General features: G+C 40.9%; 1 protein-coding gene across 1 annotated transcript; it reads right to left on the reverse strand.

The window, feature by feature from the left end:
* Positions 1–323: 323 nt before the first annotated feature.
* On the reverse strand, positions 324–4129 carry LOC119264784 (cation channel sperm-associated protein 3-like). Its single transcript, XM_037543686.1, has 4 exons — positions 4012–4129; positions 1855–1964; positions 1376–1477; positions 324–500 (listed from the first exon to the last, which is right to left on the reverse strand). The coding sequence occupies exons 2-4, from the start codon at positions 1909–1911 to the stop codon at positions 324–326; spliced, it is 336 nt and encodes a 111-aa protein (XP_037399583.1). The 5' UTR covers positions 1912–1964; positions 4012–4129.
* Positions 4130–17157: the final 13028 nt, after the last annotated feature.

Raw genomic sequence — 17157 nt, forward strand, 5'->3', positions numbered from 1 at the left:
CTAACAAATATGGAAATTTATAGATGTTCAATTTAAAAGATATGCCACCTTTTCGAAACAAGCAAATGTATTTTATCACAGTTTGTGAGTGTGTTAGGAGCTTTCACATCTGGGTGCATTCGATCCATTTCTGTATTGATTATTAGTCTGTTACTGTTTTATATCAGCATTATTTTGCACAATAACTGGCTACTTTCTGATCTTTTTGTTGCTACACAAATCAAATATCACAAAACCTAAAAATGTTATTTTCTTACACTCTACCACAAAGTAAGGAGCAGTAAAACGCTGTGTGTGTGTGTGTGTGTGTGTGTGTGTGTGGCTCACTTGTCCAGTGTGGTGTCTTGGTGTTGCAGCGTGGTCAAATAGTTCTGCAGAAATGTTAAACTGCTGCTCTTATCCTTGGTGACAATGTGGTCCGAGTCAGAGAGAGACGTCCTGAGCTGCTGGATGATCCGATGGAAATTCTCGTCTGTCTTAATGTTTGTATCAGACCACTTCTTCAGTTTAGACACCCAAAGGTAAAGAATGTCAAAACACTTCAGTAAACACTTTTAAAGCAGTCATCTCCTCATTTTTATCATGTCTGTCAAACTGGTCACACCGGCAGCATCGACCTGAGCTTAAACAACACTACAGTCTGTTAATGATCAGCCTGATCACCAGGCGCACTACACACTGAGCTCCACCAGCTCAGAGGACTGTATGCTGTGCACTTCATCTCTGACTAGCCTTATTTCTAGTATATTTATACTGTAACTGTTTATTTAAGATGTTACCTGAACATTATGCTCCTACTCTGTACCTGTACTGTACACTTTATATACAGATCACTGTTTACATCTCTTTTTACCAATAGTACTTCTGCATTTACTGTACTGCAATTCACCAGCATATTTCTGTCCATATACCTGATACACTTGAATATCTGACTATGCATGAACTGTCTATATGTCCAATACACCTATAACACTTGCCTATGCACATCTTGTCTACGTTCGACACCTGTACCTACTGACTATGCACATTTTGTCTGTCTTTTACTGTCTTTTGCCTTTGCACTGTTTACTATGCATCTTTTATTACTGCACTGGAAAAGTAGCCCGATAGTGTTTCGTTATACTGTACTACCCTGTATTGTATAATGACAAAGTTCAATTCAATTCCACCTGCTAGGTAGTTCTCCCCTTATGAAACAACATTACCTAGCAGGGAGAGTGAAAGCCATCACCTGCTTTCTTCTGGGCCACATGAAACACCACTGCCTCATTTCAAAGTGCTTTGTCATTAAAAAGCTTCTTAAACCTTTACAGTTGTTCCCACTCAGTTTTGTGTAGAACTCTTCTTCCACTCCCCTGACTTAACCTGCACTCACCTGACTCCCAATCAGCTGCTTCATTGTTCTTTTCTTCTTCGCCCCTTTCTTCGCTGCCTCCCGCTCCTGCAGAGCCTCCTCCTCACGGGCTTTAGTCATGCGCTGTTTGACATCAGGAAGAAGAAAATACACACATACACTTAATTCTGGACTGAGGGTTAATGTTAGAATCCCCATGAAATTTACTAGCAGTGTTAAAGCAACTGACTAAGCTTAATAAAGGGCAGGTCGATGTTCATTTCAATGTTAGGGTTATTTATCACGTTTAGCGTCAGGCTTAATGATGTGGTCATATCAGTCCGCTCTACATGGCAGACTGGTTTGATATCTCGCTTGGCCAAGCACACCAAACTATACCAGTAAGAGTCCTTGGGCAAGATTCCTAAAGCTACATTTGTCTTATTCTGTAAGATGATTAAACTCTAGCTGTGGATAAGAGCATCTGGCAAACACATGAATGTAAATGTAAAGATATTTACCTCAACTTCCATGATGACCAAGCCCACGAACATGTTGAAGAAAATGAAGTGGCCCATCAGTATGAAGATGATGGGGAAGAGCCGTAATCAAAAGACTCGCACACTGAAAACTGTCCAAACACATATACACACCGCAATGTAAGCCTTTAGTACACATTGTCATGACAACCATTATGACATCAACACGGCAAAAAGCTTGAAAAAAAGGTTTCCGCCACCAACCAATATATATATATATATATATATATATATATATCCCTCCTATTGTCCTTGGGGTCAATTTGACCCCATTCAATGTTTATCATTCAAAAAATAGTAGTTGACTTTTTTTCTTTTTCCTCATATTTCATGACTTTTCCTAATTTGATGGGGACAACTAATAAAGCATAAAATTGTCATGAAGATATTTTTTCAATGTGCTGAACACATATTGCACGCATTGGTCATCCTCAGGGGTCAATTTGACCCCAAGCTGTTTTAGCTGTTAAAACCTGTCTGTCAGTGTGTGTGACTGAACATGACCACACCTGCAGGTGCAGTTGATACATTTGAGTTTATATATTTCATATATATATGAAATATATCAACTCAAATGTATATAAAATATATTGATATATATCATGAAACGTGGCAGGTGTCAGGTCTGTCCGACCCAAAACGATTGTAAGACCAGCATAACCTGTTGAAAATGCAAAAAATATGTCTGCAAGGAGCGTGCACATACACTCTGCACATCCTGTGTACAGTAGTGCAGACTAACAGCTTTACTGTGGGCATAAAGAACTGTTTCATGTTTTGACTACTATCATGTTCACAATGTTTCACAAATGTTGTTTGTCTCTAAAGACTAAAAGTTTACTGTGGGCATAAAAACCTATTCCATGTTTTCTCTAGTATCTGACATGTTCTCATTATCCATTTTCTGGTTCTCAAAAATGCCCCCCCCACTGCTGGTCCCAAGCCCGGATAACAAAAGAGGAGGGATGAGCGAGATCTTAAAGTAACTAGCCATAAATATATTACAAAAAATAGTCAATAAAAAATATGTAAATAAAAAAATAATAAATAAATATGTTTATGAGAGGAAAGGGGGAGTCACCAGCATTTATCAACATGGTCATTCTGTGAGAGTCATGTGCTCTCAACCTGAAAGTTTTTCTGATGGTGGCGCTACAGTAAAGGTCCTATCCATCATCACCAAAACAAAACTTGTGGTCATTAATGTTGAGAAGTAAATTTGAGAAGATTTGTATGAAAAATTCAAGATAAATTCATTCTAATTTAAAGGTTTGGCCTGATGGTGGTGCTAGAGGACAGGTCAACTCACTGATTTTCAAGGGGTTATTTATGTATTCAACAAATAAACAAAGTCACACAAACAATATTCTGTAAATCATTTTCTGGAGGTAAATATCCCTGGGGTCAGATTGACCCAAAGGACCAAATTATATTTGAGGACGATAGGAGGGATACACACACACACACACACACACACACACACACACACACACACACACACACACGCTCGGGAGTGATGACGTCACAGATGTGGGGCGTGGCTAACGTGCGTAGAGCTGCTGAGTTTCGCGCCAACAGCAGAGCAGGAAGAGCAAATTGAGCTTTTATGCTGTTACTCAGAAACTTCATAGAAACGACTGCAGGACCGGTTAAAGCTGAAAACCCTTCTGTCTCACAGCTTCAGCTCCACATAGAAAATATGGCGCAGCCACAGAAAAGGCTTCTACTGTTCATTAAAGCAAGAATCGTCTTTCCGGGTAGGAGAAAAATATCATGTTAGTCCTAGGAATGTTTTAATCGGGAAAACTGCGCGTGCGTTCTGGAGCTGCTCAAGAGTTTTGGTGTCAGGTTCACGATTGTATTGAGAGGATAAGAGACCATCCATTTGTTTTTACTCCAGTTATTTATTGTAAGAGACCCCTAACCTGTCACGGCCCTGCTGAGGGCAGACGAGGCAGATCTCCCGTCAGTTCACACTGCTATGATGGTGGGAAGGAGGCTTTTGGTGCAAGACTGGCGGTCAGTCAGAGCTCCTTCTCTAGAAGAGTGGCACCTCTTATCAGGCAGAGAGCCAACCCATGAAAAATGATCTTGCAGTCTGATTAACAGACCAGAACCTCAGAAAAATGGAATAAATACCTGAAACGCATTAAAGTCCCACAGGATCAGCTCAGGATCAGGAGATTTCCCCACGTGTTACACGCTTGACATTGATTTTCATCCACTGTTTATTAATTAATTCATGCATTCAGTTATTTGTACTTTTGTCAACATGCAGGAACAGTAACTGTAGGTCAGAAAGCAGAGGCAGAAATTAAAATGACACTTTAGTTACTAAACTACAATAAATGAACTATAATAAATATGTAGATTTGTGTGATTCACTGCTTAAATGATTACAGTCTGTTTTAATTTGAAGTGCGCCGTATTTTGAGAAATTATAATAAGTGCTTGTAAACAGCATCACAGGTGTTATATTCAGAAAGTGTTCAATGCAGGTAAAAGACCATTAGCAGTTTAATGTTCAAGCATACAGCATACATGTTAAATGTTCAGGGACAGAGGATAAACAGCTTAAACGTTGAAGTATAGTGAGCTCCAGTAAAACAGTCCCATGAGCTCAGTGTGTAAATATGCTGAGTACTGGGAGGATCAGGGTTTAGATCAGTAAGGCTCTGTAGTGTTTGTTCATGTTCAGGTTGTTGTTGCTGAAGTGACCAGTGGAACAGTTTATGACTTAAAACTGTTCTTCAATCTGATGGTTCTTCAGGATGTTCTGGTAGCTCTTTCTGGAGGGCAGAGGCTGGAACAGGGAGTGACTGGGGTGTTTGAGGTTTAGAGAGATATTGGTGTTTTTTCGTCTGACATATCTTGCTGTATATGTCTTGTATGGGTGGGAGGACAGTTGTGGAGATGTGCTGCACATTTTTTACCAGTGGTGGACAGTAACTAAGTAAATGTAATTAGTTACTGTACTTAAGTAGTTTTTTGTATATCTGTACTTTACTTAGGTATTTCCATTTTGGGTGACTTTTTACTTTCACTCCACTACATTTGAGAAATCTGTCGCTCCTTTTGGTTTTTGTGGGTATAAAAATGTAACATGTCAAAACAAAAGGAACACAAAGCAAGAACACCAATCAGGGCACAGCGGTCATTTTGTTCTGAGCTCGTTTTGATCTGTTGGTCATACCGACCCAGTGCAGCACACGGTTCAACGTCAGTGCAGCAGTGTAAAAGTTTGGGAGCACATGCGTCACCTAAATGATGAACTAACCTAACTTTGTGTAAATAGACCACAATATAGAAATATGTCCACATATGCAGTCGTGACTGGTGTGTTTCTTTTTTTCTGAATTCATACAAACACTTTCATTTTATAGTGAATTAGTTTAGGTTAGTTTATGTTTATGAACAGAGACCCACAGATGCCATTTAGTAATGGAAAACTTATTTGTGATCCTGAGTTTAAAGCCAGTTTTTATTCAACTTGTAACTAATTTACAAAGTAATCTTAAACTGAAACTTTGCTTGTGTGTAAAAGTGATTTCAGAGCCACTCAGTTCTCCCTGATGGAAACTGTCGTCAGTGGTTTATGCTTATGATCATTTTAATAGACGTCAGCGTCCCTAACGTTCTATTAAAAGACTGGTTTAACAAGACAGACGCTGGAGGATTTTCACCTGAAATGAGTTCATGAAGCCAGTCTTGTTATAAAAATGATAACAGGACATCAGAGCCATAATTAATCTTTTAGTACTTTTACTTTCGATACTTAAGTACATTTGAAGGCAAATACTTTTGTACTTTTCCTCAAGTTGAGGTCTAGAGTAAGGACTTCTACTTTTACTGGAGAATTATTTTACCTTGGGTGTCTCTACTTTAACTCAAGTACATGATTTGCAGGGCCTTACCTTCAGCGGCAGAGATGCTGCCATACCAAACCGTGATGCAGCTGCTCAGGATGCTCTTCACAGTGAAACAGAGAAGCTGTCGTGGCAGCTTGACTCTCCTCAGCCTTCAGAGGAAATGGAGGGGTTAGTGGGCCTTTTTGACATTGTGTGATGTGTTGATTGACCAGGTGAGATCCATGGCTGCGTGGACACAGAGGAACTTGAAGCTGCTCACGTTTTCCACCATCATCCCTTCGATGTGTACACTCTGCTCCCCCTTCTGAATTCGACAGTCAACTCCTAGGTTTTGCTAACACTGGGGGACAGCTTGTTGGACCACTCTTAAGGAGCTTCACTTCCTCCCTGTACGGCCATCAGAGTTCTCTACAAACGTGTTGTGCTGTCCAATTATATTGTTTTTGTGGCAGTTTAAAAAGATGACGCTTTATGTAACTAGGGGAAGCACATTCTAGCCGTCAGCTTCCCAGTGTTGGTAGTATTGTGTGTTTGGGAGAGACTTTGCTAGTAGGTGGAATTGCACACAAATAAAATTGGGAAACTTTTTGTTTCTGATTGAGTATGTAGTAATTAGTCTGATTACCAGAGCAATATAGACAGGTTTCTCTGCAATGTCATCACAGAGATGTGTACACAACTATGTGCAGAAAACAGAAAACTTCACTAAGGCATCAAATAACACTGACAAGAAGTTGTAAATGTCTTGACGATGTACTTTTGGTACATTATTTATGTTCCGTAGATGTGTTGTTGATATGTTACACGAAGTAGACAATGTTACTTCCATTTAGCAAAACCTAAGGATGCTCAACCTTCAACAAAATCCTGGCCCCTAATCCTAACCCTAACCATAACCTCAAGCCAAAACCTAATCCAGTAAAGCTCCATGTACAGAGTGGTGTCAGCAATGTGTCTATAACAGCTTGTTGAGGATGTTTAGATGGTCTGTATTAAACCTGTTACGTCTTCAGAGACCTCAGTTTAACATCCATGGATTTGAACTTGGACACTCCAAATAAAGTGAAAAAGAGCTGAATTCAGCAGACTATAAACAAATTTTAAATGCTGGAGTCACATGATAAATGCCAAAGCAGCTTCGTTACATCACTGAAACTGATTCAAATACCTGAGCTTTCATGGCAGGTGGTATATTTCTTTAATGTTCAAATGAACAAATTAACACATTTGGCAAAAAGGTTTATTTGTGCGAATAAACATCAACAGGAAACTGTACTGGACAGTAGATGGCAGCATGGGTCCAGGTGGCAAATGCTTCAAAACACTGAACCATTTTCCAATGCAATTGTTTTTGAATTGCTTTGAAGAGCTTTGTAATGGCCAACACTACAGAAAGCACAACAATATTGAAAGGGCAAAGCAAAGACAAGCTCAAAAAAGAAACAAGGCAATGGTCATACAGAATAAGGCAAGCAGACTTTTGCCTTATTCCACTACCTCAGGTCCAGAAATGCGTGCTGTGTCGGTGCTGCACTGTCCTGTCTGTTTATTTGTCTAATGTCTGTTTAATTTATCACATTTATTATATTGTTTCTAGATTAATTTATTTGTTTGCACACGATGTCTGTACGTTCGCATTTTGTACTTTTTGCTCCTTGTTGCACCGTGTTGTTCCTGGAGGAGCGTAATTTTACTCCACTGTGTACTTGTACATGGATGGAATGACAATAAAAGTGACTTGACTTGACTTCTTTTCACCTCACTTGACCTCACCTGACCTGGGGCCTCATTTATAAAACTTTGCGTGGAATCTGGAGTGAAAATGTACGTGCGCTCAAAACCAGGAAATTGCGTGAGCACAAAAAAAATCTGATTTATAAAACCCTGCGTACGCACACCTGCACGTTGTTTCCTCTTTATAAATCACAACCATCTTCAAACTGAGCGCAGCTGAATCAGCCGCACGTTCCGCCTCCGCCCCGCCCACTTTTACCCATAAATGGTCAATGCAAATCACTCATAAATATTTAAATGAAAGCTTGCCCCATTCTTTTTGACGCGGAATAATGGACGAAAAAACGAAAATTTGGAGAATGTGAAGTGGAAGTCCTTGTTTCAGAGGTCGAGGCAAGGAAAAATGTGTTGTTTGGGAGCCTTAGTAGTGGAGTGACAAACAAACGCAAGTTTGTTGAGTGGCAACATGTGGCTGCAGCTGTTAATGTAAGCTCTACAAGCCGCACTGTTGCAGAAGTAAAAAAGAAATGGTCGGACTTGAAAGTAGATGCAAAGAAACGGATTTCTTTGCACAGGAAGAGTGCAAGTGCTACTGGTGGGGGAAAGGCCACACTTTCTCCGTCTCCTTTTCATGAGAGGATGGCATGTTTAATTGGGGAACCCCTGTTAAGTGGCGTGGTGACTGAAAAGGAGGGCGATACAGACTTGGCTGATGAACCCATCACTGGTGAACCAGGTAAAAACAAATTATCCATAATCGTACATAGTTTTAATAAAGACGCAATAATCAGACTTTTTTTCCTAGAATGGTTTATTAAATTATTTAACCATCACTGTTTTTTAGAGAGGACTGTGGGAGTGGACAGCAGTCATTCAGCTGAAGACTGCCAACCCGGCCCCAACGGTGTCTCCGGTGCCCCGGTTGCCTCCAGCGGTGTCTCCGGTGCCCCGGATGCCTCCAGCGGTGCACCACGTGCTTTAAGCGGAGGTCGTGTTCTGACTGAGGCTGTTTTACAAACACAAATAAACACAATTACAGCAATTGACAATTTAACAAATGAGCTTAAAGAGATTAAGGGGATACTGTCTGAAATGTCAAGTACATTAAAAGAACTTGTTAAAAATACCTTTGCGTTTCTCTCCAATTATTTATAATCGACGCATCACGTCCTCGCGCAGTCTGACTGCTTGAATATTACGTGCGTCAGGTGGGTAAACATGTGGGTCTGGTTCAGGGTCATTTGCTTGTTGGTCGGTCATTATCAGGGGGAGACCATTCTGCTGTGCCATGTTGTGTAGCACGGCACATGCTCTCACTATCCGGCAGACTTTCTCTGGGTTGTAAAGCAGTCTCCCACCTGATGCATCTAAACAGCGCCATCGGCCTTTTAGCAGCCCGATGGTGCGTTCTACAACAGAGCGTGTCAGAGTGTGCACGTCATTGTAGCGTCTCTCCTCTGTGCTCTGTGGGTTTGGAAATGGAGTGAGGAGCCAGCGCTTGAGCGGGTAGCCACTATAACCTAAAGAAATTAATCAGAGATAATGTTGCATTTACTGCTAGGGCAACTGCTTAAATTAAAATAATAATAATACATTTTAAACTTACCAAGAAGCCAACCATCCCGTACAGCTCCATTTTCAAGACGGGTTCCTACACTGCTGTTCCTCAGAATAAATGAGTCATGAGTAGAGCCAGGCCATCGAGCAACTACGTTGGTTAAGGTCATTGTAGCATCGCATATGACCTGTACGTTTATAGAATGAATTTGCTTTCTGTTGATGAAAGCAGCTTCATTCTGGCTTGGTGCTCTTATGGCAACATGAGTGCAGTCAATTGCTCCGATTACATTTGGGAAACCGGCCACTGCTGCGAATTGCACTTTAATGTCAGCCTGTTCACTCAAAGTGTAAGGAAACCTGATGTACCGACCTGTCAGTTTTATTATGCCAGATAATACGCCTGACATCATGGAGCTTAAGGATGGTTGAGATATCCCTGACCTGTCTGCTAATTCCCTCTGAAAGCAACCAGTTGCCAGGAATCCAAGGGTTGTTAACACCTTGTAAATGGACAGGTATTGCCCGATTTCGTAGTGTTGGTCTCTCCAAATCTGGACCCAACTCAGCACACAGTGTCAAGAGAATTGCTCTTGGAAACCTAAATCGGCTCATTAACCAGTCATCATCGCTTGCAAAAAAATCTTCATGATCTCGAAAAATACGTTGTCGCCTTATTTGGCGGCTCGCTAGGTCTTCGAGTAATGCCAAAAAAGCCATTATGACAGACAGCGCATCAGTCGATCTTGTCTATTTATATAGCTGTGATTTACTGCAAATAGTTACAGCTGTTAATTATCTCAAAATATTAACAACCAATTTCCCTTTACTGTATCTTTATTGCTTTATTATTAGTTCCATTTGCTGTCGTCACGATGATGATGATGATGATAATATAATACGTTTTATTAAGTACCCTTTTAAAACGTGTTTAAAATTGCGAAATAAAACAATATGTAGAATTAAATGAACCTTAATTAAAATGCAGAGTGAAATAAAACCAGCTAGAATAAAATAGTACTACAAATAAAGTCGAATAAGATACAGCATGCACTAAAACCTTAAACATACAGACAAAAAATAATGACTGCAAATTAATTAATAATTAATTAATATGTGTTTGTTAATCTTTGTTAATCCTTCTGTTCTTAATCTTGATCTATTCGGGATTAACTGATGCGTGAGGATGGTTTGCGCATTTACTTGCAATTCTCTATTTAACCAGATGATGTCACTATTTCCCCACTCTCTCTATCTCTCTCTCCGCAATGTTTTACAGGTTTACGGCAGCTCTAGAGTTTGCTTAAAACTACGCACGTTTTTACGCCACGTACTTTTTTATAAATCACAGTTTTTGCGCAAAATGTTGCGTGCGCACATTTCAGACCCGTTTTTGTGCGTACGCACGCTTTATAAATGAGGCCCCTGGGCTCATTAAGGCTCTGAAAACAAAGTCTTTGCACTGAACTAAGCTAAATCCCAGGCTTATATATTAAGTAACAGGTAACAATAACAAGGAACAGGTGTGATTGATCGGTAGTCAGGTAAGGCAAAGTTTTGGAGAGTCATGTGAGGGGAGTTGGTGGTCATGTGATCAGGAGTGGGGTTCTGAGTAATGGAGTTCATTACTAATGAATTCTACCTGATTAAATGTAATATTGTCTACGTGAAATAACTGGACACATGAATTTGAACATGAATTTTTTGCATTCTGTGTATCCTTCACCTTCTACCATGAAAATAAAATGCTAATGTTGTCAGTATATTTAAAAAAATAAATATGCATTTTCATGCATTAATGTACGTATGAGATTTATAAGTGAATGTATGAATGTTTGCATTGATAATTGTTTCTGTCCAGGGATTTAAATAGAGTGATGCTTTGAAAAAATAAGAGTAAAGAGAGTTCTAAATGTGTTACTTAATTTAATTGTTTTTAGAAAACACAAAGCGATTCTCAATGCTTTACACCACTTTTTATTGTGTTTATGCAGCACATGGTACATTTCATGCGATTTTATGTAATGACCTTTTTTTTATTAACCCCTTAAAATATAAGGTAACTATATTAAGACTGATGTTTGTCTCTGTAAAGGCTGGTGTATGTTAAGTAGTCTCTTAAATGGTGATTAAAAGCAGCATTGTGCAAGTCTCGCAAAAAAATTATATAACACCATTATATTCTATTCATTAAATTCAATTTTACCTAATCCTAAACATAACACTCACTCTAACCCTGAGCTTAAACTCCACCCTAAACCTAATCATAGTCCAACTGTTAATCCTAACTTTAACCGTAATGCTATTGAGAATCAACTGATCTTCACCAGACATTTTGTTAGTAATTTGAATTTCTGTAGAGTATCTACACTGTCAGAAAAGAAAGTACTATCCAGGTTTTAGATTAGGTACAAATTTTGTTTAGGTACAAATAAGGTAAATGTACCACCCATGGTATTGCATGGTGCTTCAGATCCAGCCGTGTATCTGAAATTAGTTTTAATTATGTTTTTTAGTTTTAATTATTTAAGTAGTTTTACTTTAGCAGATGGGCTCATATAAGTATTACTGGCATTTCTCAGTGATTTCAGTCCTGTCTGAATATGCCATGTCCATCATTTTCACCGACTGCACGCTCCCACTTCAGTAAAGATTTTGGCGCCTTTTACTTTTTAACATTACTGTACATTATGGTAAAAAAATACAAGAAAAAAGTTTTTTGTTGATTTCATGTGCTGAAGTTGAATGTTTGCCCTAAATTCCCAAACTAATGGCAATGCTAATGATGCATTGCATTTACTTAAGACACAAAGTTAAGAGGTTAGGGTAAACAAAATATTCGCTAAATTAGATGTTTTATAATCTTTTCTTGACCGCTGAGATGGGCTCCAGCAACCCCCCATCCCCTGTGACCCTGAGGGAGAAGCGGCTTAGAAAATGGATGGATGGATGGATGGATGATCTTTTCTTCTCTTTACAAGAGTGATGGCAACTCTTGAATTGAGTATCCACTCCCTTCTCTGTCATATATATCAAACTCTCACATTCCATGCAAATGGCTCATAAACATTACAGACATCCTGAGGTAAACTTTCATTACCCCACCTCCCCCACCATAGGAATAATAATCATAATCAATAATTTGTGGTAGAAACAAATGTGCCCTTCTATAGTTCACAGCTTGCTTTTAATTATATAAAAATATTAAAGTGTAAGGACTTTTTTCTGTGTCATTATACAGCGTCCTCCACAATTATTGGCACCCCTCGTTAAGATGTGTTCTTAGGCTTCAAATGATTTTTTTTTTTTAAATAATATAGGACAACAATGCAAAAACAGAAAAATCCAACCTTTAATTCTTGTTCATTTATTCAGTGGGAAAAAAAACCCATATTAAGAAATAATTATTTTACATGAAATCATCTGTGCCACAATTATTGGCACCCTTGATGTTAATTCTTTGTATAACCCCCCTTTTCCCAACAAGACAGCACTTAATCTTTTCCTATAACATTTCATAAGAAGGGAGAATACAGAGAGAGGGATCTTTGACCATTCCTCTTTGCACAATCTCTCTATATTGTCCAGAGTCCTGGGTCCTCTCCTATGCACTCTCCTCTTCAGCTCACCCCACAGGTTTTCAATTGGGTTGAGATCTGTGGTTTGAGATGGCTATGGGAGGAGCTTGATTTTGTGCCTGGTGAACCAATTTTTGTGTAGATTTGGCCACATGTTTAGGGTCATTATTTTGCTGAAAGACCCAGTGATGACCCATCTTCAGCTTTCGGTCAGAGGCCACCAGATTTTGATTTAAAATGTCCTGGTATTTCAAAGAGCTCATGATGTCATGCACCCTAACAAGGTTCCCGGGGCCTTTGGAAGAGAAACAGGCCCACAGCATCACCAATCCTCCCCCATACTTCACAGTGGGCATGAGGTGCTTTTCCGCATACTCATCTTTTGTGTTACGCCAGACCCACTTAGAGTGTTTGTTGCCAAAAAGCTCTTGGTCTCATCTGACCCAGTACCGCTTAGCAAACTCCAGATGTTTACGTTTATGCTTGTAAGTGAGAAAAGGCTTTTTCCATGCATGCCTCCCAAACAGCTTGTTGGCATGTAGATAGCACCTGATGGTTGTTATGGAGACTTTGTGACCCCAAGATGTTACTCTTTGATGCAGTTCTCTAACAGTGAGCTTTGGAGAACTTTTTACTTCTCTTAACATCCTCCTCACTGTGCGTGGTGGCAAGATAAACTTGTGTCCTCGTCAGGCTTGTTTGCCACTGTTCCAGTTGTTTTAAACTTCTTAATGATTCCTCTGACTGTAGATATGGGCAGGTGTAGGCAAGTGATTATTTTCTTATAGCCATTACCTGACTTATGAAGTTCGACACACATCTGCTTTACTTGAACAGTGTGTTCTCTTGTCTTTCCCACTGGATATTTTCTCTTTTTCAGACCGTTCTCTGTAAACCCTAGAGATGGTTGTGTATGAAAGTCCCAGTAGATCAGCGGTTTCTGAAATACTCAGACCAGCCTGTCTGGCACCAACAACCATGCCACGTTCAAAATCACTGAAATCCCCTTTCTTCCCCATTCTGATGCTTAGTCTGCACTTCAGCAAGTTGTCTTGACCACCTCTACATGCCTAAATGTGCTGAGTTGCGGACATGTGATTGGCTGATTAGCTAGTTGTGTTAACAAGCAATTGAACAGGTGTACCTAGGGACAATGACTGGTAAAGGCAGAGAGCTTGCAGACATGATGGAGAGAAGGAAGGTAGATATTGTGTGTGTCCAGGAGACCAGATGGAAAGGAAGCAAGGCCAGGAACATTGGACGTGGATTCTGTGGATGGCTGTGGTGAACACGTATTTTCAGAAGAGGGAAGAACACAGGGTGACATACAAGAGTGGAGGGAGGTGCAGACAGGTGGATTATATCCTTAGCAGGAGATGCCACCTAAAGGAGATTGGAGAAAGTGGTACCAGGGGAAAGTGTAGCAAGGCAGCATAGGGTGGTTGTCTGTAGAATGAGATTAGAAACAAAGAAGAGGAAGAGAGTGAAGACAGAGCCAAAGATTAGATGGTGGAAGCTGAAGGAGGAGGATGGTTGCAGGCAGTTCAGGGAAAAATTGCAACAGGCCCTTGGGGGCAGTGAGGAGCTACCTGAGGACTGGGAAACTACAGCTAAGGTGGTGAGAGAATGTGTTGGGTGTTTCGTGTGGTCAGAGGAAAGAAGACAAGGAAAGTTGGTGGTGGAATGAGGAAGTCCAGGAGAGTATTCAGAAGAAGAAGGCAGCTAAGAAAAAGTGGGATAACCAGAGAGATGAAGGAAGTAGGCAGGAGTATTGTGAGGCTAGTCGCATAGCGAAAAGAATGGTGGCAAAGGCAAAGGCTCAGGCCTATGATGAGCTGTATGAGAGGCTGGACAGTAAAGGAGGAGTAAAGGACTTGTATCGTTTGGCTAAACAGAGAGATAGAGCTGGAAAGGATGTACAGCAGGTTAGGCTGATAAAGGATAGAGAGGGAAATGTACTAGTGAGTGAACAGAGAGTGTTGAGTAGATGGAAGGAGTACTTTGAAGAACTAATGAATGAGGAAAACGAGAGAGAGAGGAGGACAACGGGGGGAGAGATAGTGGATCAGGAAGTGCAGAGAATTAGTAAGGTGGAAGTGAGGGCAGCTTTAAAAAGGATGAAGAATGGAAAGGCAGTTGGTCCAGATGACATACCTGTGGAGGTATGGAGATGTTTAGGAGAGAAGGCAGTGGACTTTTTAACCAGGTTGTTTAACAAAATCCTGGAGAGTGAGAGGATGCCTGATGAGTGGAGAAGCAGTGTACTGGTCCCCATTTTGAAGAACAAGGGTGATGTGCAGAGCTGCAGTAACTACAGAGGTATAAAGTTGATGAGCCACACCATGAAGGTATGGGAAAGAGTTGTTGAAGCAAGGCTAAGGCGAGAGGCTCAGATCAGTGAGCAGCAGTTTGGTTTCATCCCCAGAAAGAGTATCACAGATGCAATTTTTGCATTGAGAGTGTTGGTAGAGAAGTCCAGAGAAGGTCAGAAGGAGCTACATTGTGTCTTTGTGGATCTAGAGAAGGCATATGATAGGGTGCCAAGAGGGGAACTGTGGTACTGTATGAGGAAGTCAGGTGTAGCTGAAAAGTATGTTAGGGTGGTGCAGGACATGTATGAGGATAGTGAGACAGTGGTGAGGTGTGCAGTTGGAGTGACAAATGGTTTCAAGGTGAAGGTAGGGTTACATCAGCGATCTGCTTTGAGCCACTTCTTGTTTGCAATGGTGATGGAAAGGTTGACAGATGAGGTCAGACAGGAGGCTCCATGGACCATGATGTTTGCATATGACATTGTAATCTGTGGTGAGAGTAGAGAGCAGGTGGAAGAGAATCTGGAGAGGTGGAGGTTTGCACTGGAGAGGAGGGGAATGAAGGTCAGTAGATACAAGACGGAATACATGTGTGTGAATGAGAGGGAGGCAGGTGGAAAGGTGAAGATGCAAAGAGTAGAGGTCGTAAAGGTGGATGACTTCAAGTATCTTGGGTCAACCATCCAGAGCAATGGACAGTGTAGAAAAGAGGTGAAGAAGAGGGTGCAGGCAGGATGGAGTGGGTGGTGTCAGGGTGTCAGGGCTGATGTGTGACAGAAGGATAGCAGCAAGAGTGAAAGGGAAGGTTTACAAGACAGTAGTGCGTCCTGCTATGATGTATGGTTTGGAGACTGTGGCTCTGTCTAAAAGACAGGAGGCTGAGCTGGAGGTGGCGGAGATGAAGATGCTGAGATTTTCGTTGGGAGTGACAAGGATGGACAAGATTAGAAATTAGCAGATCAGAGGGACAGTGAAGGTGGAGCAGTTTGGAGATAAAGCCAGAGAGGCCAGGTTGAGATGGTTTGGAAGGAGAAGAGGTAGACCTCAGAGAAGGTTTATGGATGTAGTGAAGATGGACATGGAGATAGTTGGTGTAAAAGTAGAGGAGGCAGTGGATAGGGCAAGATGGAGGCAGATGATCCTCTGTGGCGACCCCTAAAGGGAGCAGCCGAAAGAAGAAGAAGACTTACAGCCAAGAGGGTAAAATGGACATAAAACTTGGCTCCCCAGGTGGTTTGTTTTTTGTTGAAAGGACAAAACGGCTCTTATTAACATTTCGGTTGAGTTAAGCCTGCTAGCAAGGGGTGATCAGCGCATGGGGCGAGCACGCACCCATTTGCTCAATTTGTCCGCAGCTCAGACAGGATTGTATAATTGCCACCAGCCCAGGGAACAAACTATGTTTCAGGTTTGGCTTGGATTGTCTGAAACCTGTTGCGAAATTCTAGCGAAAATTTTCGCTATAGCTACACAAAAAATGTAGGCGCTACAGCTACTAGCTACATTTCATAAAACTGTAGCGGCTACAGCTACTAGCTACTAATATTTGTAGCAATATTTGTACAAAAAGTAGTGTGCTATTTAGCTACTCCCCTATCCCTGAACATATGTACACTAATTATGTCAGTAAGCACAAGACAGTTTACTCAGCCAATGAGCTGACCAGCTCGGCAAACAGTCAGTACTCAGCAACTGTAATGCCAACCAATTAGCACTCAGCACCAGTAATGCCAACCAGTCAACATTTAACAGCAGTAATGCCAACCAATCAGCACTCAGCAGCAATAATGCCAACAACAGCAGTAATGCCAACCAGTCAACATTTAACAGCAGTAATAACAACCAATCAGCACTCAGTAGCACTAATGCCAACAACAGCAGTAATGCCAACCAATCAACACTCAGCAGCAATAATGCCAACCAGTCAACATTTAACAGCAGTAATAACAACCAATCAGCACTCAGCAGCACTAATGCCAACAACAGCAGTAATGCCAACCAATTAGCACTCAGCAGCAGTAATGCCAACCAGTCAACATTTAACAGCAGTAATGCCAACCAATCAGCACTCAGTAGCAGTACTGCCAACAGCAGCAGTAATGCCGACAAGTCAGCACTCAGCAGCAATGCCAACCAGTCAGCATTTAGTCAGCACTTATTAGCAGTGATACCAACTAATCAGCACTCAACAGCAATAATGCCAACCAATTAGCACTCAACAGCAGCAATGTCACC

Source organism: Pygocentrus nattereri, chromosome 2 (assembly GCF_015220715.1).
Source record: "Pygocentrus nattereri isolate fPygNat1 chromosome 2, fPygNat1.pri, whole genome shotgun sequence".
NCBI lineage: Eukaryota > Metazoa > Chordata > Actinopteri > Characiformes > Serrasalmidae > Pygocentrus > Pygocentrus nattereri.

What these genes read in the sequence shown, in the direction of transcription:
- LOC119264784 (XM_037543686.1), bottom strand. Translation starts at nt 1,911, where the DNA reads ATGGGCCACTTCATTTTCTTCAACATGTTCGTGGGCTTGGTCATCATG. An exon ending in TGGTCATCATGGAAGTTGAG is followed by an intron (nt 1,478 to 1,854) that starts GTAAATATCTTT and finishes GATGTCAAACAG; the next exon opens with CGCATGACTAAAGCCCGTGA. An exon ending in AGCAGCTGATTGGGAGTCAG is followed by an intron (nt 501 to 1,375) that starts GTGAGTGCAGGT and finishes TCTAAACTGAAG; the next exon opens with AAGTGGTCTGATACAAACAT.